Source organism: Carassius auratus, chromosome 13 (genome assembly GCF_003368295.1).
Source record: "Carassius auratus strain Wakin chromosome 13, ASM336829v1, whole genome shotgun sequence".
NCBI lineage: Eukaryota > Metazoa > Chordata > Actinopteri > Cypriniformes > Cyprinidae > Carassius > Carassius auratus.
In genome coordinates this window covers 2,185,091-2,205,289 of record NC_039255.1, presented here as the reverse complement: position 1 = coordinate 2,205,289, position 20,199 = coordinate 2,185,091, and the positions used below count along the sequence as shown (strand labels likewise).

Genomic DNA, 20,199 nt, shown 5'->3' with positions numbered 1-20,199 from the left:
ACCCAGAATTATAAGATATAAACTCAGAATTATTAGATATAAATAATTCTAGATATAAAAAGATACAAATAGATATAAACTCAGAATTACAAGATATAAACTCAGAATTATCAGATATAAACTCAGAATTATGAGATATAAACTCAGAATTACAAGATATAAACTCTGAACTACAAGATATAAACTCTGAATTATCAGATATAAAATCAGAATTACAAGATATAAACTCAGAATTATGAGATATAAACTCAGAATTATGAGATATAAACTCAGAATTATGAGACATAAACTCAGAATTATGAGATATAAACTCAAAATTATGAGATATAAACTGAGAATTACAAGATATAAACTCTGAATTACAAGATATAAACTCAGAATTATGAGATATAAACTGAGAATTACAAGATATAAACTCTGAATTACAAGATATAAACTCTGAATTACAAGATATAAACTCAGAATTATCAGATATAAACTCAGAACTGTGGGATATAAACTCAGAATTACAAGATATAAACTCTGAATTACAAGATATAAACTCAGAATTATCAGATATAAACTCTGAATTACAAGATATAAACTCAGAATTATCAGATATAAACTCAGAATTACAAGATATAAACTCAGAATTATCAGATATAAACTCTGAATTACAAGATATAAACTCAGAATTATCAGATATAAACTCAGAATTATGAGATATAAACTCAGAATTACAAGATATAAACTTGGAATTATGAGATATAAACTCAGAATTATGAGATATAAACTCTGAATTACAAGATATAAACTCAGAATTATCAGATATAAACTCTGAATTACAAGATATAAACTCAGAATTATCAGATATAAACTCAGAATTACAAGATATAAACTCAGAATTATCAGATATAAACTCTGAATTACAAGATATAAACTCAGAATTATCAGATATAAACTCAGAATTACAAGATATAAACTCAGAATTATCAGATATAAACTCTGAATTACAAGATATAAACTCAGAATTATCAGATATAAACTCAGAATTACAAGATATAAACTCAGAATTATCAGATATAAACTTGGAATTACAAGATATAAACTCAGAATTATCAGATATAAACTCAGAATTACAAGATATAAACTCAGAATTATCAGATATAAACTTGGAATTATGAGATTTAAACTGAGAATAGCCAGATATAAGATCAGAATTATGAACATCCTGTTTCACTGAGAAAAACCTCACATCATGTGTAAAATGTGTGGTGAGTGTCATTTTATGTTATGTTTCGAATAAGGAAGCTGAGATTCGGCCAAATCAGACAAGACCAGGAGCCTATATATTAATTCATCAACAGGTTAAAGTGATAACACACGAACAAAGTTTCTTGAACTAATGCTTCAGTGTTGTTAACATGTGCCTCTCAGCTTCCCACGTTACTCGAGTTGTGACTCAGATCCACAAGTGAAAGTGTTTATAATGCTCTCCGAAGGCCTGAATCACAGAGAAAACACTTGCTGCTGCTGATTTCCAGGTTTTTCTATTTTTGGCCGCTTAAATCTGATCGGCTCGGAGAGGAGGGTGAAAGTTCACATTTTTTCTCCCAGACTGGAATTCCTCCATCAGATTTTCCATTACTCAAGCAGTGGTGGGCGGGGCGTGAGCCGCTGACCGGACTCTTGCTCACACACACACACACACACACACACACACACACACACACACACACACACACACACACACACACACACACACACACAGGCATGCTAAAATAAACTCCTCTATCTGTCTTCCCCGCCCTGCTGTGTTTCTCTCTGGGATATCCTGCTCCAGGCAGCAGTGTAGTATTTGCAGTAGATGGAAAACATTACCTGGGAATCTTATCAGTGTTTACACAGAGAGACAAAGACTTTGTGTAATGCAAAATACTCGTCAAATCACTAATATCCTGTGAAGTTTACTTAACTTGTGAGATCATGATTGCACCACAAAAAATACAGTAAAAAATAAATAAAAAGTTTAATAATAAAACAAATATTGTTTTCCAGTACAAATATCTAAGCACTCTTAAATCAAGATGCAAAATGACATCAGACAGGCCTTGCTTTCTAAGAAATGTATAAAATTAAGTGAGATTATGCTTAAAACAAGAAGACATATCTGCCAAAGTGGGTCAGAAATATTAACTTCATTTAAAGAGAAAACAAGATTATTTTTGTGGCAGATATTTGCTTTTGTTTCAAGCATAAACTCACTTAGTTTGGATCATTTTGGCAGAAAACGAGACTTTGTATATCTGTCATACGTGTGTTATTTTGTATCTTAAGTAAATCTTTATTAAGGAATGGTTTTATATTGTACTGAAAAACAAGACAATAATACTGATGTTATATCTTTCTCAGTATTTTCATCTTGTCTTCCAGTACAAATACCTAAACATTATTAAATTAGGCTATAATTACTTAAACATTTGGGATCAGAAAATAAAATAATTAACTCAAAGGGAAAACAAGAATATTTTTCTGACCCCGCTGATGGATATTTCTATTTTTTTTATTTAGTAATATATTTTGATTTAAGAATAATTAGATAATTACACTGGAAAACAAGACTAAAACACTGATTATGAAACTCATTGGTTAGTGCTGTCATTCTGTGATTATATATTTGTGTCTAATGGCTCTGAACTGTAGAATTAATTATTGTCTCAATATTCTGGTTTCTTTCATTTACACCAAGTATTTTATGTCCATGTGTTACGCAGTCTTGTAATAAACCAGATGGTTCTTATTTTGCTCATTCAGAAGGGAGTAGGCCTATTTTACATCCATGTGCGCTGATGACAGAAGAACAGTCTTGAGTTCAAAGGCACTGTATTCATTTGAATCTAATTGATTCTATTGCTTTGTTTTCAGTGATGGATCCATCTACATATCTAACTCCGTCTGAAGTGTCCCTGCTAAAACTAAAACAAGCCAGTCTTTAAAAAGACATGAACAGAAAACAAGTGCAACCTCAAATGCATCAGTGTGCTGAACATATCCTCAGGCCATGCAAGATTAAGATGAGTTTGTGTCTCCATCAGGTTTGGAGAAATGTAGCATTGCATCAGTGTCTCATCAATGGATGCTCTGCAGTGAATGGGTGCCGTCAGAATGAGAGTCTGATAAAAACATCCCAATAATCCACAGCACTCCAGTCCATCAGTGAACATCTGGAGAAGACAAAACCTGAAACACATCCAGCATTAAGATGATTTTAACTCAAACACATAGAGTCTTTAATCCATAATAACACTTCCTCCAGTGAAAAAGTGTTAATCATTGAAAAAAAAAAAAAAAGATCCATTGAACACACACACTCTCTCTCTCTCTCTCTCTCTCTCTCACACACACACACACACACACACTCTCTCTCTCTCTCTCTCACACACACACACACACACACCCACACACACACACACAGACACACACACACACTCTCTCTCTCTCTCTCACACACACACATACACACACACACACACACACACTCTCTCTCTCTCTCACACACACACACACACACAGACAGACACACACACACACACACACACACACACGGCTCGTGCGCTGTCAGTCCCAGCTGTGGACACTTTGAATAAGTTGTTGCGGTGTGATAATTTCCTGAAAGACAATGATAGAAAGATAGATACATGGATATTTGATCAAAAAGCTATGAAAAATAGTAATGTCAGCATTACAAAATTATTATTTTTTCCTTTGATTCATTAATAAATAAATATAAAATAATAAATAATGATAAACGATAAATAAAATAGAAAAATTATTAAAAATAAATAAAGTAAAAATATAATAATGGAGGGGAAAAGTCATATACAAAAATAAATGTAGGACTATAATTAATAAAAAAAAATCAGCAAGCAGTTAATTTCTTATTTTCCTATTTTTACATGCATTTATTTATTATTTTGCAGGCTCGCCCGTCACGCGTTGCCCCTTTAAGAGCCGCGTTTTCCCATAGGCTCCGTGACGTCAGCGCAGCGCAGGACTCACTCCAGCAGCGGCGTGTCCTCCTCAACAAACGCGAGCGATGCGCGCACGGGAGAGCCGCACACCAGGGAAACACGCTCCGCAGACCGGCACCCGCCGTGGATTAAACCGGGGAACTCTCCAAACCATGGCCGAGACGGCGAAGAAGTGAAGGCTGACGCGTCGAGCACGGAGCGCGCTCTGATTTCGCGTTACTAGACGCGCACGAGTATGCGCGATCCCAGCTGATCGAGACTCGAACCCGCATCGTTTAACCCCACGAACCATTACTCTACTCCACAGCTGCTCTCGCTCCGGAAACAGCTCAGATTAGCTCATTAGTCCGGCGGGCGAGCTCCGTGATGATGGCGGGGAAGCGGACGGCGCAGGGCGCGGGAATCCTGCTGGTCACCGCCAACGTCGGATCGCTGTTTGAAGATGTAAGTGTTTATTACTAATAACACACGCTCTCTTCCACACCAGTGCACTCAGAGTGAGTCCTGCTGCTGTAACCTGAGGTAAAGTGTGCTGGGTAATGACGGGACTTGATAAATTAACCCGAATAGAGTCGAACCCACGACCTTTCAGTGTCCCCTCAGAGTTCCTAACGGTCTCCGGTTGATTGACGTTTAGTTTCGCGGTTCACACACTAGTCACGTGTCAGTTACTGGATACTTAGCTGATGTTGGTTAATGTGTCTGTTTTTGGTCTGACATTATTATTGTTTGATAAATATGTATGTATGTATGTATGACAAAAAATTAGTCCTTTCTTTCTTTCTTTCTTTCTTTCTTTCTTTCTTTCTTTCTTTCTAACAGTAGTGATATTCGAGTAACACTTCACAATAAGGTCCCATTAGTAAATGCTAGTTAATATATATTCCAGTCATGCATTGTTAGTTCATTTTAAGTGCATTATTGCTAACAAGCTCATCTTTTGATTTAAATTATGCATTAATAAATATTGAAAAGAACTAAGATTAGTAAATGCTGTAGAAATATTGCTCATTCTTAGCTCGTGTTAACTAAAGTATTAAGTAATTGACCTTACTGTAAAGTGTTAACGATGTTCTTTTGTCTTTCAAACTCCTTAATAGTCCCAAATGTAATGGAAACGAGTGGGTCAGAGTGTGCGAGAGCCTGGTTTAATGCAAGAGGTTGTGTTAGACAATGTTTTTGAGCTGAAGGATGAAGAATAACTTCTATAACGCTTTATCTTCTGTCCTTCTCATAATCACTCGACTCTGTGGATTAATCGAAATCTCTTTTGTTATCGCACTCGATCAAAACCATTACGCAAACTTGTGGTAGACCAGGACGAGTTGAGGTTTAAGCAAATAAGTTCCTCTGAATAAACCGTAGTAAAGTATAATCTCAGCTATTAAAGATGTTCTGTAAATGAGGCAGTACTTGAGCGTCTGGAATCCTTTCTGAGAAGTTTAAGCCAGATCTGTTTGTTTGATAGCAAACTGTGTTTTCTTCCGCGTGTGGAGAGGAACTGTCCCGTACTATCTCGAGTTATTAATAGTTGGCCTGTGGTGACCGCTGAACTGCTGTCTTATGAATATCTCTGTTTATACATTACTTGTTTTACACCAGAGCGTGGCCAGAACCAGCTCATAGAGTCCTGCACAAATACACCTGAATATTTGACATGTTCAGACGTCTCGTCTCGTCCCTCAATGGGCCTTTTGTGCTGCACAAGCCACAAATGCACGGATATTTCCAAATTACGTGAATGAAGTAAATGAGTTCTTTGTTAGCGATCACAAGATGAGGTGTTTAGGGCTGGACGGCTTCCACAGTTTTTGGCAAGTGCTGTTATAAAGCGGTTGAAGTCTTGTACTGTAGTTCTTTTCTTCTGATGAGATGCTCCTGAAGTGATGGGAGACATTAAAAGCCGTAAAGGTAAAGCTATAGGATGCATATGCTCTTCAGGATCTATAAATGACTTGCTTTTGTGGTTTAACGTCTGGGCCGGGATAGTGAGAGGTCACTGAGATCAGAGCATCATGTGCTGAAAGGAAGCAGCTGTAAATGAACGAAATCTTAGGAAAATGGCATTTAAAAACCCCCAAAAACAGTTTGTGTCTTCATCAGGTTTGTAGAAATGTAGAATTGCATCAGTGTCTCATCAATGGATGCTCTGCAGTGAATGGGTGCCGTCAGAATGAGAGTCTGATAAAAACATCACAGTAATCCATAGCACTCCAGTCCATCAGTGAACCTCTTATAAAAAATGTTATCAGAAGAAAAGAGACGGGACTCTCTCTGCTCTAGAACCTAGTGAGGTTTCGTTATAGTAGCGCTGTGTGACAAAACTGACATGGCGATATTTTGTGATTCTATATATTGTGATACTCTTGCTTTTTCCCCCATCTTTCCGTATGTTTTCATCTAGCTTGCTGCAGTGCATTCTGGGATTGTCTTTTTTTTTTATTGCATAGCATGTATTTGAGGTTGACGTTAAACGTTGCTAGAACAATAAGAGACAGGAAAAACGTATTCTTTTCATTGCAAAGAACTCGATTGTTACTCTGTAATGCAGTCGCAGGTTCTTTTTAAAAGTTATGAACAAACGTTCACTTAGTAACCTTAATAGAACATTTGTTCAACGTTATCTGGGCTTCAATAATGTTCTCGAAATGTGAGCTCAAAAACGTTATTTATAAATCGTTCATGGAATGTTTTTACGAAGCGGTTCAGTTGGATTTCATCGAAACGTTCAGAGAACATTAAACAACAACGTGTTCATAACTTAAGAAGAACGTTCATCGAACATATTTTCGTTGTTCGCTCTGTATTTGAGCAGGTCTGGTTAGCAGAGATCTGAGCCGGTTCTTCGGTTCTCTCAAGAGCTCATTATTATCTGGTTCTAGATCAGTCGTGATGAGATTCCTGTTATAAATAACCCAGAGTTATCAGACTTCATCTGTGTGGTGTGACATTGACATGTTTTACTGGTCAGACGTCTTCTCGTTCTGCACGTTCAGAGGTCAGAGGTCAACAGACGGGTGTTTTCACACATGCGTGTGCAGTGATTCTCAGTGTTCAGTCGACACGTACAGTAGTGATCCTATAGTTGGATCGGAGGGTCGTGTTTTTATCAGTCTGTTTTCAGGAGTTCTGCTCTATATTATTTCTGCTCCGATGTCTGAATGGTTGTCCTGTAGAGATCTGTTCTGCAGTGCTGATCGTTTACTAGAAGTGAAATATGTGTGTGTCGATTTTGTATTTTTTTTTTTTTTTTCTCCTTTTTATTTTTTCCTGGTCAATAAAGAGGAATTTCACAGGAACTTGTTGTGTTAGTGAATCATGTCTGATGCAGAAAGAGCGGTTAATATTTTCCATCATGTGGTTCTTTGAAAGCGCCAGAACACTTTAGAATAATTACAATAGATAATTGAGAACAATAAAATAAATTTCCAAAACATTCTTTCCAATCTGCACTTACTGTATATTGATAGCAAACCGTGTTAGCCGCTCTCTTAAAGGGACAGTTCGCCCAAAACATTTACTTGCCTTCAAACCTGTATGAATTTGTTTCTTTTAAACAAAGCAAGATGTTTTGAAGAATGTTGATTAGCAAACAGTTTCTGTTAGCCATCGACTTCCAAAATGCTATCCAATGGATATCATTTTTTGGGTGAACTGTGGCTTTAAGACACTAGTAGTGAAAACACCAGATATAACAGGTCAGGTCTAGTGCTCAAATGTTTTTTTTTTTTTGGGGGACTTTCATTTGAGAGTGTCAAACACGCACCTATGATCTGCTCAATAACATGACTATCAGTGGATGTAGTTGAGCGGTTTATTTCCCCTCCAGTGATTGTCATACTGGAGTGCACTGGGTAATGCAGGCTAGATGCTGTGTGATGGGGTCTCTGTCTCTTTAAATGCCCAGGTCCTGCGGCTTTGACTGTAGTTTCATTAAACGCTGATGTTGCGCTTTGACGTGTGAAAAGCAAACAGAAATGCTGTCATTCAATATGCAGAAACCTGTAAAACATGCATTTTCCCTCTGAACTGCTGTTTCTGGTAAGTGTGCGTGCGTGCATACGGATACGAGAGAATCTCGCGAAACCTGTCAAAACAAACCAACAAAACATCAGAAGAATGTGAAGAATATATTTTAGGATTTAAGACTGTCTTTGCATTGCTACATTGCTTTCGTGACAATTAAACACGTTTCACTGAATTCACATTTCTGTAATTTACTGTATGTAAATTAAATAAAAAAAATTGATAGTGAAATTGATACATTAATATATAGTATATTGTTAAAAAACACTTTTTTTTGTTTCCAAGGCTGCATTTATTTGATCAAAAATACTGTAAGAAATTGTTAAATATTATTATAATTTCAAACATCTGTTTTCTGTGTGAATCTGTGTTAAAGTGTAATGTATTTCTGTGATGCTCCGCTGTATTTCCAGCATCATTCCTCCAGTCTTCAGTGTCACATGATCTTCAGAAATCAGAATAATATGCTGAAGAATAATTTCTGATCTTCATCAATGTTGGACAGTATTTGAGTTGAGCGGTCGCAGCAGATGTTTGGCTGTCATGAGTGAGGTGTGTGTTTCCTCCGTGTAGAGGCACGTCTGTGAAACACCGCAGAAGCTTCATGTCTCCTCTCCGGCTCAACGCTGCTGTTAACCAGTTCACGTCTGTCTCTGGTCATGTGTTCAAACAGAGGAAGATGTTTAGCACAATGCTCACGCTGCTCTTCTGAATGATGATAGATGCAGCTGTTGACTCGAATGACAAAAAGACGATCAGAAGTTCTCCTTCTCCATTTTCAAAGTCTTCTGATCTCTTTTAAGAAAAACTCCGTAAATGTAATAAATGATTAAATAGTTTATATATTTGATATTTTTTGCTTTTTTTATGCTATGTTTATACTATTATAGTATTTTATTTTTTTAAATCAGCTTTTATGTATTTTTTTTTTTATTAATTTTTTTTTTTAAACTCTTATTAAAAGCTTTTATTTTTATTTAGCTTTAATTTTATTCATTTTTAATCATTTTAGTACTCCAGCTTACTTTTGTGTTAAATTTTACGTTTCATAAAAAAGTATTATTTATATACTATCATAGTATTTATTAATAATTTGAATCAACTTTATATTTCCATTTTTCATTAAAATTATTTCGTTAATTAAAACAATTCTGATGTGCTTTTAATTTTTTAATATTTCTGTTATTAAATGTATTCAATTATTTTTAAGTTTAATTTTTAGTTTTAGTACTTCTTTGATTTAGATTGCTTTGTTGATGGTTTTCATATTTGAGTAATTTCGTATTATTTCCCAAGTAGAGTTGTAGTTCTGTTCAACAGTTGTGTGTGTGTGTGTGTGTGTGTGTGTGTAAGAGCAGCGTCAGTGCGAGAACTCCTGCGGGTTTGGACTTGTCTTTCTTCTGGAATGTAAACGCGTGTCATGAAAGCGAGAAGAAAGCCTGCGCTGGCATTGAGAGACTTCATGTAGTAATGTTCAGGACACAAGCGTTGCTGGTAACACGATCTAGTGCTGTGTCCTGTTCTCTATGGTCACCGCTGAACTGACCAATCACAGCACACCAATACAGACAGATGCTTTACGTTATTTAGATTTTGTGTATCTTTTCTTTAAGCAAGCAGCTTTTAGTATGACAGAGTGCACATAAGATATTACATTTTATTGTCGTAATTTTAACTTTTTGTTTTTTTTTCCTCTGTCACAAAAATATAATCTCATTGCTGCAATTATTTCATTATCTTAATTTTTTACTTTAGTCTTGTAATTTTGACTTTTTTTTTTATTTCAAGTATTGTGATTTGATTTTTTTTTTTTTTTTTTTTTTTTGCTTTTCTCTTATTTTGGCTTGTTCTCAATTTTTTTTTGTCTTTTTGTCATATTAGATTTTTGATTGTATTTGTTTTATTATTAAAATACTGTGAATTTTCATTCTTGTTATCTTAGATTTTTTTACTTCATTCTAGTAATTCTGACTTTTTAAAAATGTTTTTGACCTCATTCCTGTTTTTTTTTTTTTTAACGATTTTTTATTTATCTTAGATTTTTGGTGTTCCTGTAATTTCTTTATTATAAAAAAAATGATTTGATTTTAATCCCATATGGCTGCAACTTTAATATTGATATATTTTTTTTATTTTTTATTTTTGCTTTCCCCCCCTCAAAATAATAATAATAAAAAAAAAATTCTCATTTAACTTATTTTTTTTAAATAACTAATTGCAACTCTTTTTCTCAGAATATTCAGTCTCTCATTGTTGTGAAGTTTTCCTGGCGATCTGTTTTTCCGCCGTCGTCCTGTAGTTCCCAGGATGCAAAAGCTGTGTGTCTGTCTGATTCATGAAAGTATTTTTATCTTTTCTTGATGTGCTGATGTGAGCAAGCACCTGGGCTGTGGATGTGGGAGGTGGGAAGTGATATTTACGTCCCAGTGCTCTATGGGAGATTGGGAGTGTGTGTGTGTGTGTCTGGCTTTCTTCAGCCATGGGAAGTCCATTGGACTCATTACAAAAATCTGCTGGAGCTCCGTCAGTATTGCAGCGTTTGGCACGGGCCGGTGGCCATGTATGGTGAACGAGCGGCCGGCACGGGGCGATGTTACCCAGAATGCTGTGCGTGACGATGAGACGCTCTCGTAGGAGGAAACTCCTCTGCTCCTCGCTCACACTCAAATAGATCAGCCGCAGTCAGAAACAGCAGCGAGGAATAATTCAATCCTCAATTACTCAGTGTGTCAGGCTCATGTGTTAAACGCTACTTTACCCAGAATGCCTCTCTGCGTGAGTGGAGGTAATGAGCTGTGTAGAGTTTAGGCCTGTGATTCTACACTCGACTGTGGCCTGCTGCTGCTCTTCTCTGACTTCATGAGTTTAATATAGTGGGTTAATGTGATGTTGTGTTGTACCTGAAGCTGAAGCGAGTCGTTTAATAGAGTCACTGTGAGGAATACACCAGTAGGTTGACATCCTCAAATTCCGATACAGATTTCCGATTTTTATTTTTTTTTTCAAAGCATCTCTAAGCAACAAACAAGAAAGAAGGAAAGTGTGCATAAACAAGATGTTCATTTGGTATTTAATAGTAGGGATGCACCGGTTGACCGGCCATGAATCGGAACCGGACGGTTTTTGCTTAAAATATAATACACGATTGGCAATCGGCCGGTTTTTGGTTTCTTTTCGGCCGATTTTTCCGCGTGCACAGACTACATTGTAATAATCATGTCAGTTGTGTGGAAGTATTTCGAAATCTGTGCGCAGGACACGGGCAACCAATCAGCAGTGGAAGCACAGAGCTACACGTCTGGAGCACAGACAGCAGGAAGCGAACAGCAGACTGCACAAAATAAGAGTCCCTTTCGAGTCCCTTTCGAGTCCCCTCACTGAAGCTGTGTGAGTGTACTTTACCTGTTCGCGCCCTGGACAGGTGGAGACCGTGAAGGGATGTTCAGATCAACTTCTAGTGTGTTGGATGAGAAACGAAACGGACTAAACTGTGACAAAACAGATTTTTTTTTTTTTGTAAATTAGAACTTTCATACACGTTTGAAAAGCCAGAAGTAAACGTCGGTTCTGTATAGGATGATTATTTAAATTTTACCTTGAAATAACATCGACTTAATTTGATTTAAAAATCACGTGATGTCGCACACTGAAAAAAGTGTTTCATTCGTCAAATTAAAAAATATCTAGGGTAATGATCACATCTATATTTTTTTACTTGAGACAATAAGTTATTTATTTTTCATTGGCTCAAGTAAAAAAAAATATAGATGTCAATCATTACCTTATTTTTTTATTTTTAAATTGGATGAATGAAACACCTTGAATCTTTGTTTTATTCGCACCAACATTATTAGATTTTAACTTTTTGGAATAATATTTATATATTATACCTTTATTTAGTCTCACTGGTAAATATTTTTTTTTTTTAAATCTAAAACCAAATTTAAAAACTAAAACGAATACTGAATGCTGATTAAGAAACCTCTTATTGAATGTGTGTTGTTTGGATTGTAGATTTATGCAGTTGTTGCCTTTAATTTCACATGGTTACAGTTAATCTTTAATTTAAGGCCAGTTCTCTGTAGTTTCAACCCAATTCAAAAACAAAAGCTATAAACAAAAGTAATTATATAATAGCAGTAGTAATTTAATGGTTAAATGATCTTTATTTTGAATACCCCCCACACCACCCCCAGCGCTTGCTCTCAAGTGTTAGTCTGGATCCCTGCATTAATGGTATATATCACAGCACAGTTATTTCTGTCTCTCTCTGTAACGTGTGTGTGTGTGTGTGTTCATATAGGGCATGTAGAATAAGTAGGTCTGGATGTATGAAACGGGGACAAGCCTCACTTCCCTACAGTCTGCTCTCTTTTTGACTGAAGCCTGTGGGTGCCAGAGAACTGCTGTCTGTTGGACCGCCCACCTGCCAGTCAAGACACACACACACACACACACACACACACACACACACACACACACACACACACACACACACAGCGTCTGGAGTGAAGATGCCGGTGTCAGACTCTTTGCACGTACATATACTTCATTTTTTAAAAACGTAATTATTTATATTGACACTTTTATTCTAGTTCTTATTTTTGTTATCCAAAATAAATCTAATTCTTATGTTTATATAATTTGTTAGTATTCTCGTTACTATTAATAATATTAATTATCCTTACTGTAATGGCCTAACACTAATATTACTGATAATTCTTGTCACTGTAGTGGGAAGAAAATCGATATAGGTTTTTATTTATAATATAATCATAATAGTTATTTTCTATATTTTTTTTTAAATGTTACTTCTCAAAAAGCTTTACATAAAAAATCTAAATACAACATACAAAAATGTCTGAAAACAACATGCATTCAAAACTTTTAAAAATAGAAATAGAAATCACATAAAAGCTATTTTTTGCGACATCAATTTCTTTATCTTAGAAATAGTGAGAAAGAAAAACACAGACATTATTTTTTTTTTAATAGTAACAACTTGTTACAAAATGTAAGCAAGAAAAGGGAGATTGGAAGTGGGATGGAATTAATCAGTGTTTGTCTTTTTTACTCCAGATAACTTGATTGAAACTAACCAGTCGGTATAAGATAAATGAAATGGCTGATTTCAATTGAGAAAACCTCCTTTTGAAGGGAATAGGAGTCAAACTTCCTTTGTTTATATTTCTATTAATAACACAAACACTATTAATAACACAAACACTATTAATAACACACACACACACACTCAGGTGATCTGATTCCTGACAGGACGGTGTTTTCTGTCATGTGGATCTGATGCTGTAGTTGCAGGACGAGCTCAAGTTCATTAAAATATTGGCAGATTTATAGCGTCTGTCTGCTTTAATGTCATTTTGACCGGTTTTGTTCTCATCCTGCTTCTGTTTTTTACACATATCCATTCTACTGTTAAACAATCTGTCGTACTGCCCAACCTCTCTCTACAGTAACACAAGAACACCTCACACGTAAATATGTGCAAAGACGGATGTTTCATCTTAAATCAGATTTTTTTTCATTTGTAATATAAAATGATATGTTACATTATATTATGAATTATTATATTAATATTTTGCATTTTATTTTACAATTTATATTAGTGTACATATCATAGAAAAAATTGTATCAATTATATCATTTTTTTATATTTATGTATTTTGTACATTTTTAGATAGAAATGTATTTAATTATATATTTAATTACTGTGTGTGTGTCATGTCATATATATATATATATATATATATATATATATATATATATATATATATATATTTAATCATTAAAGTAAAAATAAATCATACATTTTTGTGGATGTAGTGTGTGTATATATAATACATATTATAGCTAAATATTAAATACTATATAATTATCTATATTGTTTTTTGTATTAGATTTTACATATTTTCATACAATTAAGATAATATTGTCTGTATAAAATAAAATGAGAGAGAGAGATTGATTGATGGATTTCATAATTTAATTTTCTTTTTATGTAGTGTGTGTATATATATATATATATATATAAAATTTGGATTAATAATTTAATAACTTGGATAATTAGAAATCTAAATCAAATCTAAAAAAAGGTTAAATTCAAAGCAGCTGATATAATATTTAATTTGAGCTCCTGAGACTTCATTGAGTCTTAAACAAGGAAGTCCTCTTCATATCTGAGCTGTTTCCTGCTGTGTTTAGTTCTGTGTTCGGCAGTGATGATGTTCTCCTGATCTGGTGTTTGGAGAGGATCTTTCAGAGACTGTGTTCTGTCGATTTGTCCTCCGCTGTCAGATTTTACTACCTCCCACTAAAACAGTGGGTAGTACAATTCCACAACGAAAAATTCTACTGTAAAGTTATGGTTTATTAACGTCTACACCTACCACAACCCTAATCATTCCCTTACAGTAATGCAGATACAGTAATTATGTGTTATATTCGCGGTTGTAGCGAGAAGGGATACAGCTACAGGAAACCAACAATAAATATTATTTTCTACCAACTAGATTGCGTTTTTATTAAAGTCTACACCTACCCCAACCCTAAACCTACCCTTACAGTAATGCAGATACATTAAATATCGTTGTTTAGCATGAGACAAAAGACGCGATATTGATGTGCGCGTGCGCAGTAAACCCGGGTAGGAAAATCTGACAGGGTAGGATAAAATGTCAGGACACCGGGATCATGTCCCAGATTCCCGTGTGTGCTCCTATATGACGAGTCTCTGTATTGTTGTTTGTGTTGATTTGGCGCACGCGTGTGTGTGTGCGCGTGTGTGTGCGCGTGTGTGTGTGTGTGTGTGTGTGTGTGTTTGCGTTCCTTCCTCTCATTCTCGCTCAGAATGATGTTTCCTCCTCCGGCGTATCATGATGGATCACGGTCACGGTGCCGCGTTCTGGAGATTCGTGAGGAATGAGGACGCTCTTGATGAACAAACTGGGTGTGCAGGACGGATGACGTCCAATTCAGATCAATGATTGAGTCACTACTTCCTGTCACATGACAGCAGCGTCACAACCAACATGACACTGAGGAGATTTTTCAGTTTAATTTTTTCCCCAGATTCTGTGCTTTCCATTTCCATTTTTCTGGGCTCTGTTTTAAATGTATCAGACAGAGTCCATATATAATACATACATCTATAAAGTGCCCTCCATAAGTATTGGAACAGTTTAAAAGCAGGGAATGTGTGTTATCAGTTATATCCATTGCTTCTGCATTCGATGATGACACACACAAACCAAGAGGAAGATTCCTTGTGTAAATGCATGTGAGTATGAGATGAACCGCTCTGTTTCTGCTCCCAGTGAACTGCTGTATACTCCAGTTTACTCAAGTAGATTCTGTACTGAAGTGACTAGAAATCCACCAATTCCTGGCCTCCGGATGTGACGGGAAGTTGAGTAACTATCAAACTGAAGTAGATTTAGATCTAGGCTAGATCTGAGGAAATGAATAAACCCACAGCATGTTCAATGATTTTACTGTGCTCATAGCACACACTCTTCAACTTTACGTGTATATGCAGCACACACTCTGATCACGTCATCATAAATAAGCACACAAGAAACTATGAGCATACAACGTAGTTCTGTCGTCAGTTAAGTCATGATATTAATACTGCAAACTGTGCATGTATGTATGCATTATATTCTCTGAAATGCATGTAGTAAAATATATTCTGCAATTCCAGATCACAATATAAGGCACAAGCTGGTATGCATATATATATTTTTTTTTGTAATTTAATGCACAAGTAAATGTGAGCACAGTGCAATTATATAAAGAAATATGCAAAAATATATATTTTTTTCATTGATTTGAAAAGTACAAACGCAAATGAAACCATTTAAAAGTGTAAAATAACTCCTTTTAGATTCTGGTGTTTAAGTTTGCTTGACTATCACTATCTGAATGTCATCAGTGAGGATACAATAATGTTGTAGAACGAGCTTTTGGGAGGTTTGAGAACCAGAATCCAGCTGACGGAGTAATAAAGTATGATGTTTATTTTTTTTTTAATGGGCGCTCCGTTTTTCTTGTTTAATTCACTTGATGCATTGAATTTTCCCTACTATTAAAATCAATTCATCCAAAATCTGTAATATTTGCTGTTATACATGTTTTCTGCTCACATGCGTTGTGTGAAAGTGTTGAAGATGTTAGTTTCTGGCCTGTGTTAGTGTGTTAATGTTTCCATCATAAACACATCCAGGGCGGGTCGAGATGCTTCTGTGTGCTTGAACCCTTCTCTCTCTCTCTCTCTCTCTCCTTCATTGTCTGGAGCAGGAAGACGAACATCATATCTCTATCAGGCTTCTGCTGCAGAAGTGACGGACTGTGAAATGTTTTCCATGTTTGTCCTGCTTGACTGCAAACAGGAAGCTGAGAGCCGAGAGCAGCGGGAGATAAGAGAACCGGAAGATCCTTCTGTGTCCAAGGAGTGCACTTCTCAGTTTCATTTAGCCTACTTGATGTACTAAAAGAATTAAAATACTGAAATAATTTTAATAGTTCAAATACCAAATATATACACACAGAAGAACGATTGACGATGACAGAAATGCTTCTCGTGTCTCAAGAGCTGGACTGATCTGATGGAAGGGTCTGAACAGGAAGTCCAGTCTTTCTCGTCTGCTGGCTTTGTGAGCGCTTCCTGTTTACACTTGGAGACGTGGAGTGTGTGTTATTCTCTGTGTGTAAAGCGGTTCGACTGTCGTCTTCGTGTAGTCTCACAGGAAGTGTTTGTAAAACTAGAGCATCTTTCCAGTGGAAGTTTGATTGCCCTGGTTTTCTTTTCCTCCGTCCGTTAGTTTCAGACCGTTAGTTTGTGTTTGTGGATGTCATTGTAGCAGATGGAGGTCAGAGGTCAGGTAAGGGTGAAAGGTCATAAGGTCGGCGGTCACGTCCTGCACAGCTTTATATAGATGCAGTGTGACAGTAGTGCGGTACATAATTCTTATATTTGTTTTAGTTCATAGTTTCGATGACTTTACTAGTATTTTAAAAGGTGGTTGTGTCCGAACGTTTAACAAGCACTGAATGCTAGTCAACTTTTTTACTAGCGTTTTTACTAGTTCTGAAAGACTTTGTAGAGCATTTATGGATCATGTCTAAACATGTGATTAAATATTGAATGTTGTCTCCTCCTGAAAGCATTTAGACAGTTACTAATGTCGAGCAGTTGCTGTGCTGTTCCCTCACTAATCACGTGTCCCAGAATGCATCAGTCTTTGGAGCTCAGTCTGATGTTCTGCTCGGGCCATGACTGGAGAAACACTGCTTCAGAGCGTCAGATGGAGATTACACACCTGTTTCTGGGTTATTACGGCTGTGACGGTCACTGACGTCTGCAGGGTTTTACTTCTCAAACGTTTCCCTCCGTGTGTGTATGTGTGTGTGTGTGTGACTGTAGGAATGCAAACACTTGTGTTCTTCTGTTTCACCAGGAATCCTGATGGACTGCTGAAAATATGAGCTTCCTTCAGTGTTATCTGACACAAACCTGTTCAGATCAGATAGTGTGTGTGTGTGTGTTGATGCTGAGTGCTGGTGATGAGTTGATCTTGTCCATCTCTCTCTCTCTGTGTGTGTGTGTGTGTGTGTGTGTGTATCATTAGCGTGACTGTACCCTCTGCTCTGTATTTGTTGGTTCTGTTTGTGTAGATGCAGCACACACGTGTGTTTCTCCGTGTGTTTTGTGTGTGTACTTTTCCACTGACAGGATCGCTGGATCACGACACACCTGTGACACGGCCTGGGGTTAAAGTTCAGGCTAAATCAATTCATTTATCTTCCTTTTAATGATCTAAAGCTTGATCTTTCAGTCTGAATCACAGTGAATCGCAGCGAGCTTCCTGCTTTATCACTTACAAATATGTTTTATAACTAAATTCAAGTAAGAAATGTTTATTTGTGCACTTTAATGTGGCAAAAGAGAGATCACTGTGTTCATCTAGAAATGTAGTCAGTAGTTAGCTAGAAAAAAACAATTCTATATAAATGCACTATATTGCATATTCATACAATTTGTGCTAAATCTTGATGACATTATTTAATCCATGCATGTTTTTTTTCTATGACAGCCACTATTTTAATAATGTAGTAATATATTTATTATAGTGAACCAAAACTCAAACTGAAACTAAAGTTAAAACCATTAAAAAACTCTTAACTACATTTTTTTTCAATTCGTTTAACTTGATTGTAGAAAGTTAACTCATAAAATGCACATAATTACAATTAATTATAATTATGATTATTTATATCAGCTGCCAGTTAATATTACAATCAACTAATCTGTTAATAAATGATAACGTCATGTCACTTTATGCTCTGAATCAATGTAACAAGAAATGCTTAATAATAAATGTATCTATTTTTGTATATTATTGTTAATTTTTGTAATAGTTTTAACTCTTAACATACAGTAACGCACAATCTGACAGGGTTCTCTAAATATTTGACATTTAATGAAGTTTTGGATTGAATCATGAGATCTGTGTCTTGTAACCGTACGACAGTGATTCCCCCTGAGAGATCCCAGCAGCCAATCAGAGACGAGCATCTGTGGAGACCCGCCCACTCTCTCTCTCTCTCTCTGTCAGTCAGTATTTTTAGTCCCGAGTCTCTCTAGACTCTCTGTCCTGGTTTATCCGTCTCTGATCTCCAGCTCTGACGTGTTCCTCGATGTTCCCCGAGGTCTGATCGCTGGTGTGTTGTTCTGTGATCCTTCTGTCAGTGTGTGTGATGTTTGTTGAAGGCTCCTGTCTCCAGAGTGTGTTCTGCAAACATTCAGACGCCGTTTGTCCAAGGTTGGCCTCTGTTTGCCGTGATGCTCCTCTGCTCTTCAGGAGATGCGGGAGGTTCCACTGTATTTGCTCATGAATATGTGATGATGATGATGATGATTACAGTGTTGCGCTCGAGACGTGGATCTCTCTGAACCTCTAATATAAGCTTGACCTGTATGTAGACATGTGTTTCTCTGGTAATCAGTTTGATCTGTAGTTAGAATAATGAGTGTTTGCACGTGGATCTGAAACTCTCTTTTTCTCTCTGAAAGCAGCGCTCGCTGTTCTTCTGCTCTTCTGGTCTCGCTCTGCTTTTAAAGGCATGTTCTCACGGCGCTCCTGAAGTACGCGTGTCTGAATCCCGGGAGGCAGTGTAAACCAGGCCGGATCAGCAGGCCTCCAGTGGATTTCTCCTCGAATTAACTGCAAATTAACTTTGATAAGTGGGTGTTTTTAGCTGTGGCTCTGGAGCTGATTTCACTGGAGGTCACGGCTCAGATCTGATGATGAACCCACAGTGACCTGAGACTCTTCAGAACCGTCCCATCATTACTGCTGTGTGTGTGTGTGTGTGTGTGTGTGTGTGTGTGTGTGTGTGTGTGTGTGTGTGTGTGTGACTGCAGGCCATATTTAGTGCAGTGTTTCCCTCAGTGACTGTAATGTCAGGGTTCAGCGTGTGTGTCCTTATATAGTGTTGTGCGGTGGGTAAAGTCACTAAAGTCACAGAATTATTCATGCTTTAATCCCGTCACTGCATGCTGATATCAGACACACTGCTCATGTGGAGTTGAAGGAATGGTTCACCCAAAAATCATCATTTATTCAAGTCATGAAGGCATCATTTATTCACCAAACCCAGAAGTTTAACTGATAAACTGTAAATGTGCTCCTTGAACTCAATGTAAGTTGCCTAATCTAGCAAATGCATGAATGTAATGCGGTGAAGTATCACGTGACGTCTGACTTTCTCTCGTTCCTCTTTCAGCCGGAGAACCTACAGAAGACGTGGCTGCGGGAGTTTTGTCAGGTGAGACGCTCTTCTGATCTCTCCTCTGTTCGACAAGCTCCGCCCCTCCAGTAGAGCTCAGATGCGATTGGCTCACCTTTATGACATCACTGTCTGACACTGATGTCACAATCTGTGCGTTGAACACCATGAGCTTTGCTGTTGGAAAATCACAGCTTTTTGTAGGAAGATTGCACTTTTCGTTTCATTTTCATATTTTTGTTTCATATTTTTTTTTATATATCCATTAATCTTTATTAAGTAAAAAGGATTGTGATCACTAGGTTCAGTTTTTTTTTTAATAAGTGGTGATTTTGCAGTAAACTGTTTTTATGTACTT

The 20,199-nt window shown here is 36.6% G+C and overlaps 2 protein-coding genes across 4 annotated transcripts in view; both read left to right on the top strand.

Annotated features, from left to right (window-relative positions):
* LOC113113212 (DNA nucleotidylexotransferase-like) overlaps window positions 1-4,186 on the top strand; it is a 65,548-nt gene extending 61,362 nt beyond the window's left edge. Inside the window, exon 9 of the mRNA XM_026279380.1 lies at window positions 4,022-4,186. Coding sequence (XP_026135165.1) covers window positions 4,022-4,186 — 165 coding nt within the window. The remainder of the gene's footprint in view (window positions 1-4,021) is intronic.
* LOC113112317 (type I inositol 1,4,5-trisphosphate 5-phosphatase-like) overlaps window positions 3,979-20,199 on the top strand; it is an 88,808-nt gene continuing 72,587 nt past the window's right edge. Inside the window, exons 1-2 of one of the 3 annotated variants that reach the window (XM_026277767.1) lie at window positions 3,979-4,454; window positions 19,839-19,880. In XM_026277767.1, the coding sequence (XP_026133552.1) occupies window positions 4,377-4,454; window positions 19,839-19,880 (120 nt within the window). In that variant the 5' untranslated portion in view covers window positions 3,979-4,376. The remainder of the gene's footprint in view (window positions 4,455-19,838; window positions 19,881-20,199) is intronic. The other 2 variants (XM_026277769.1, XM_026277768.1) reach the window with 2 other exon arrangements.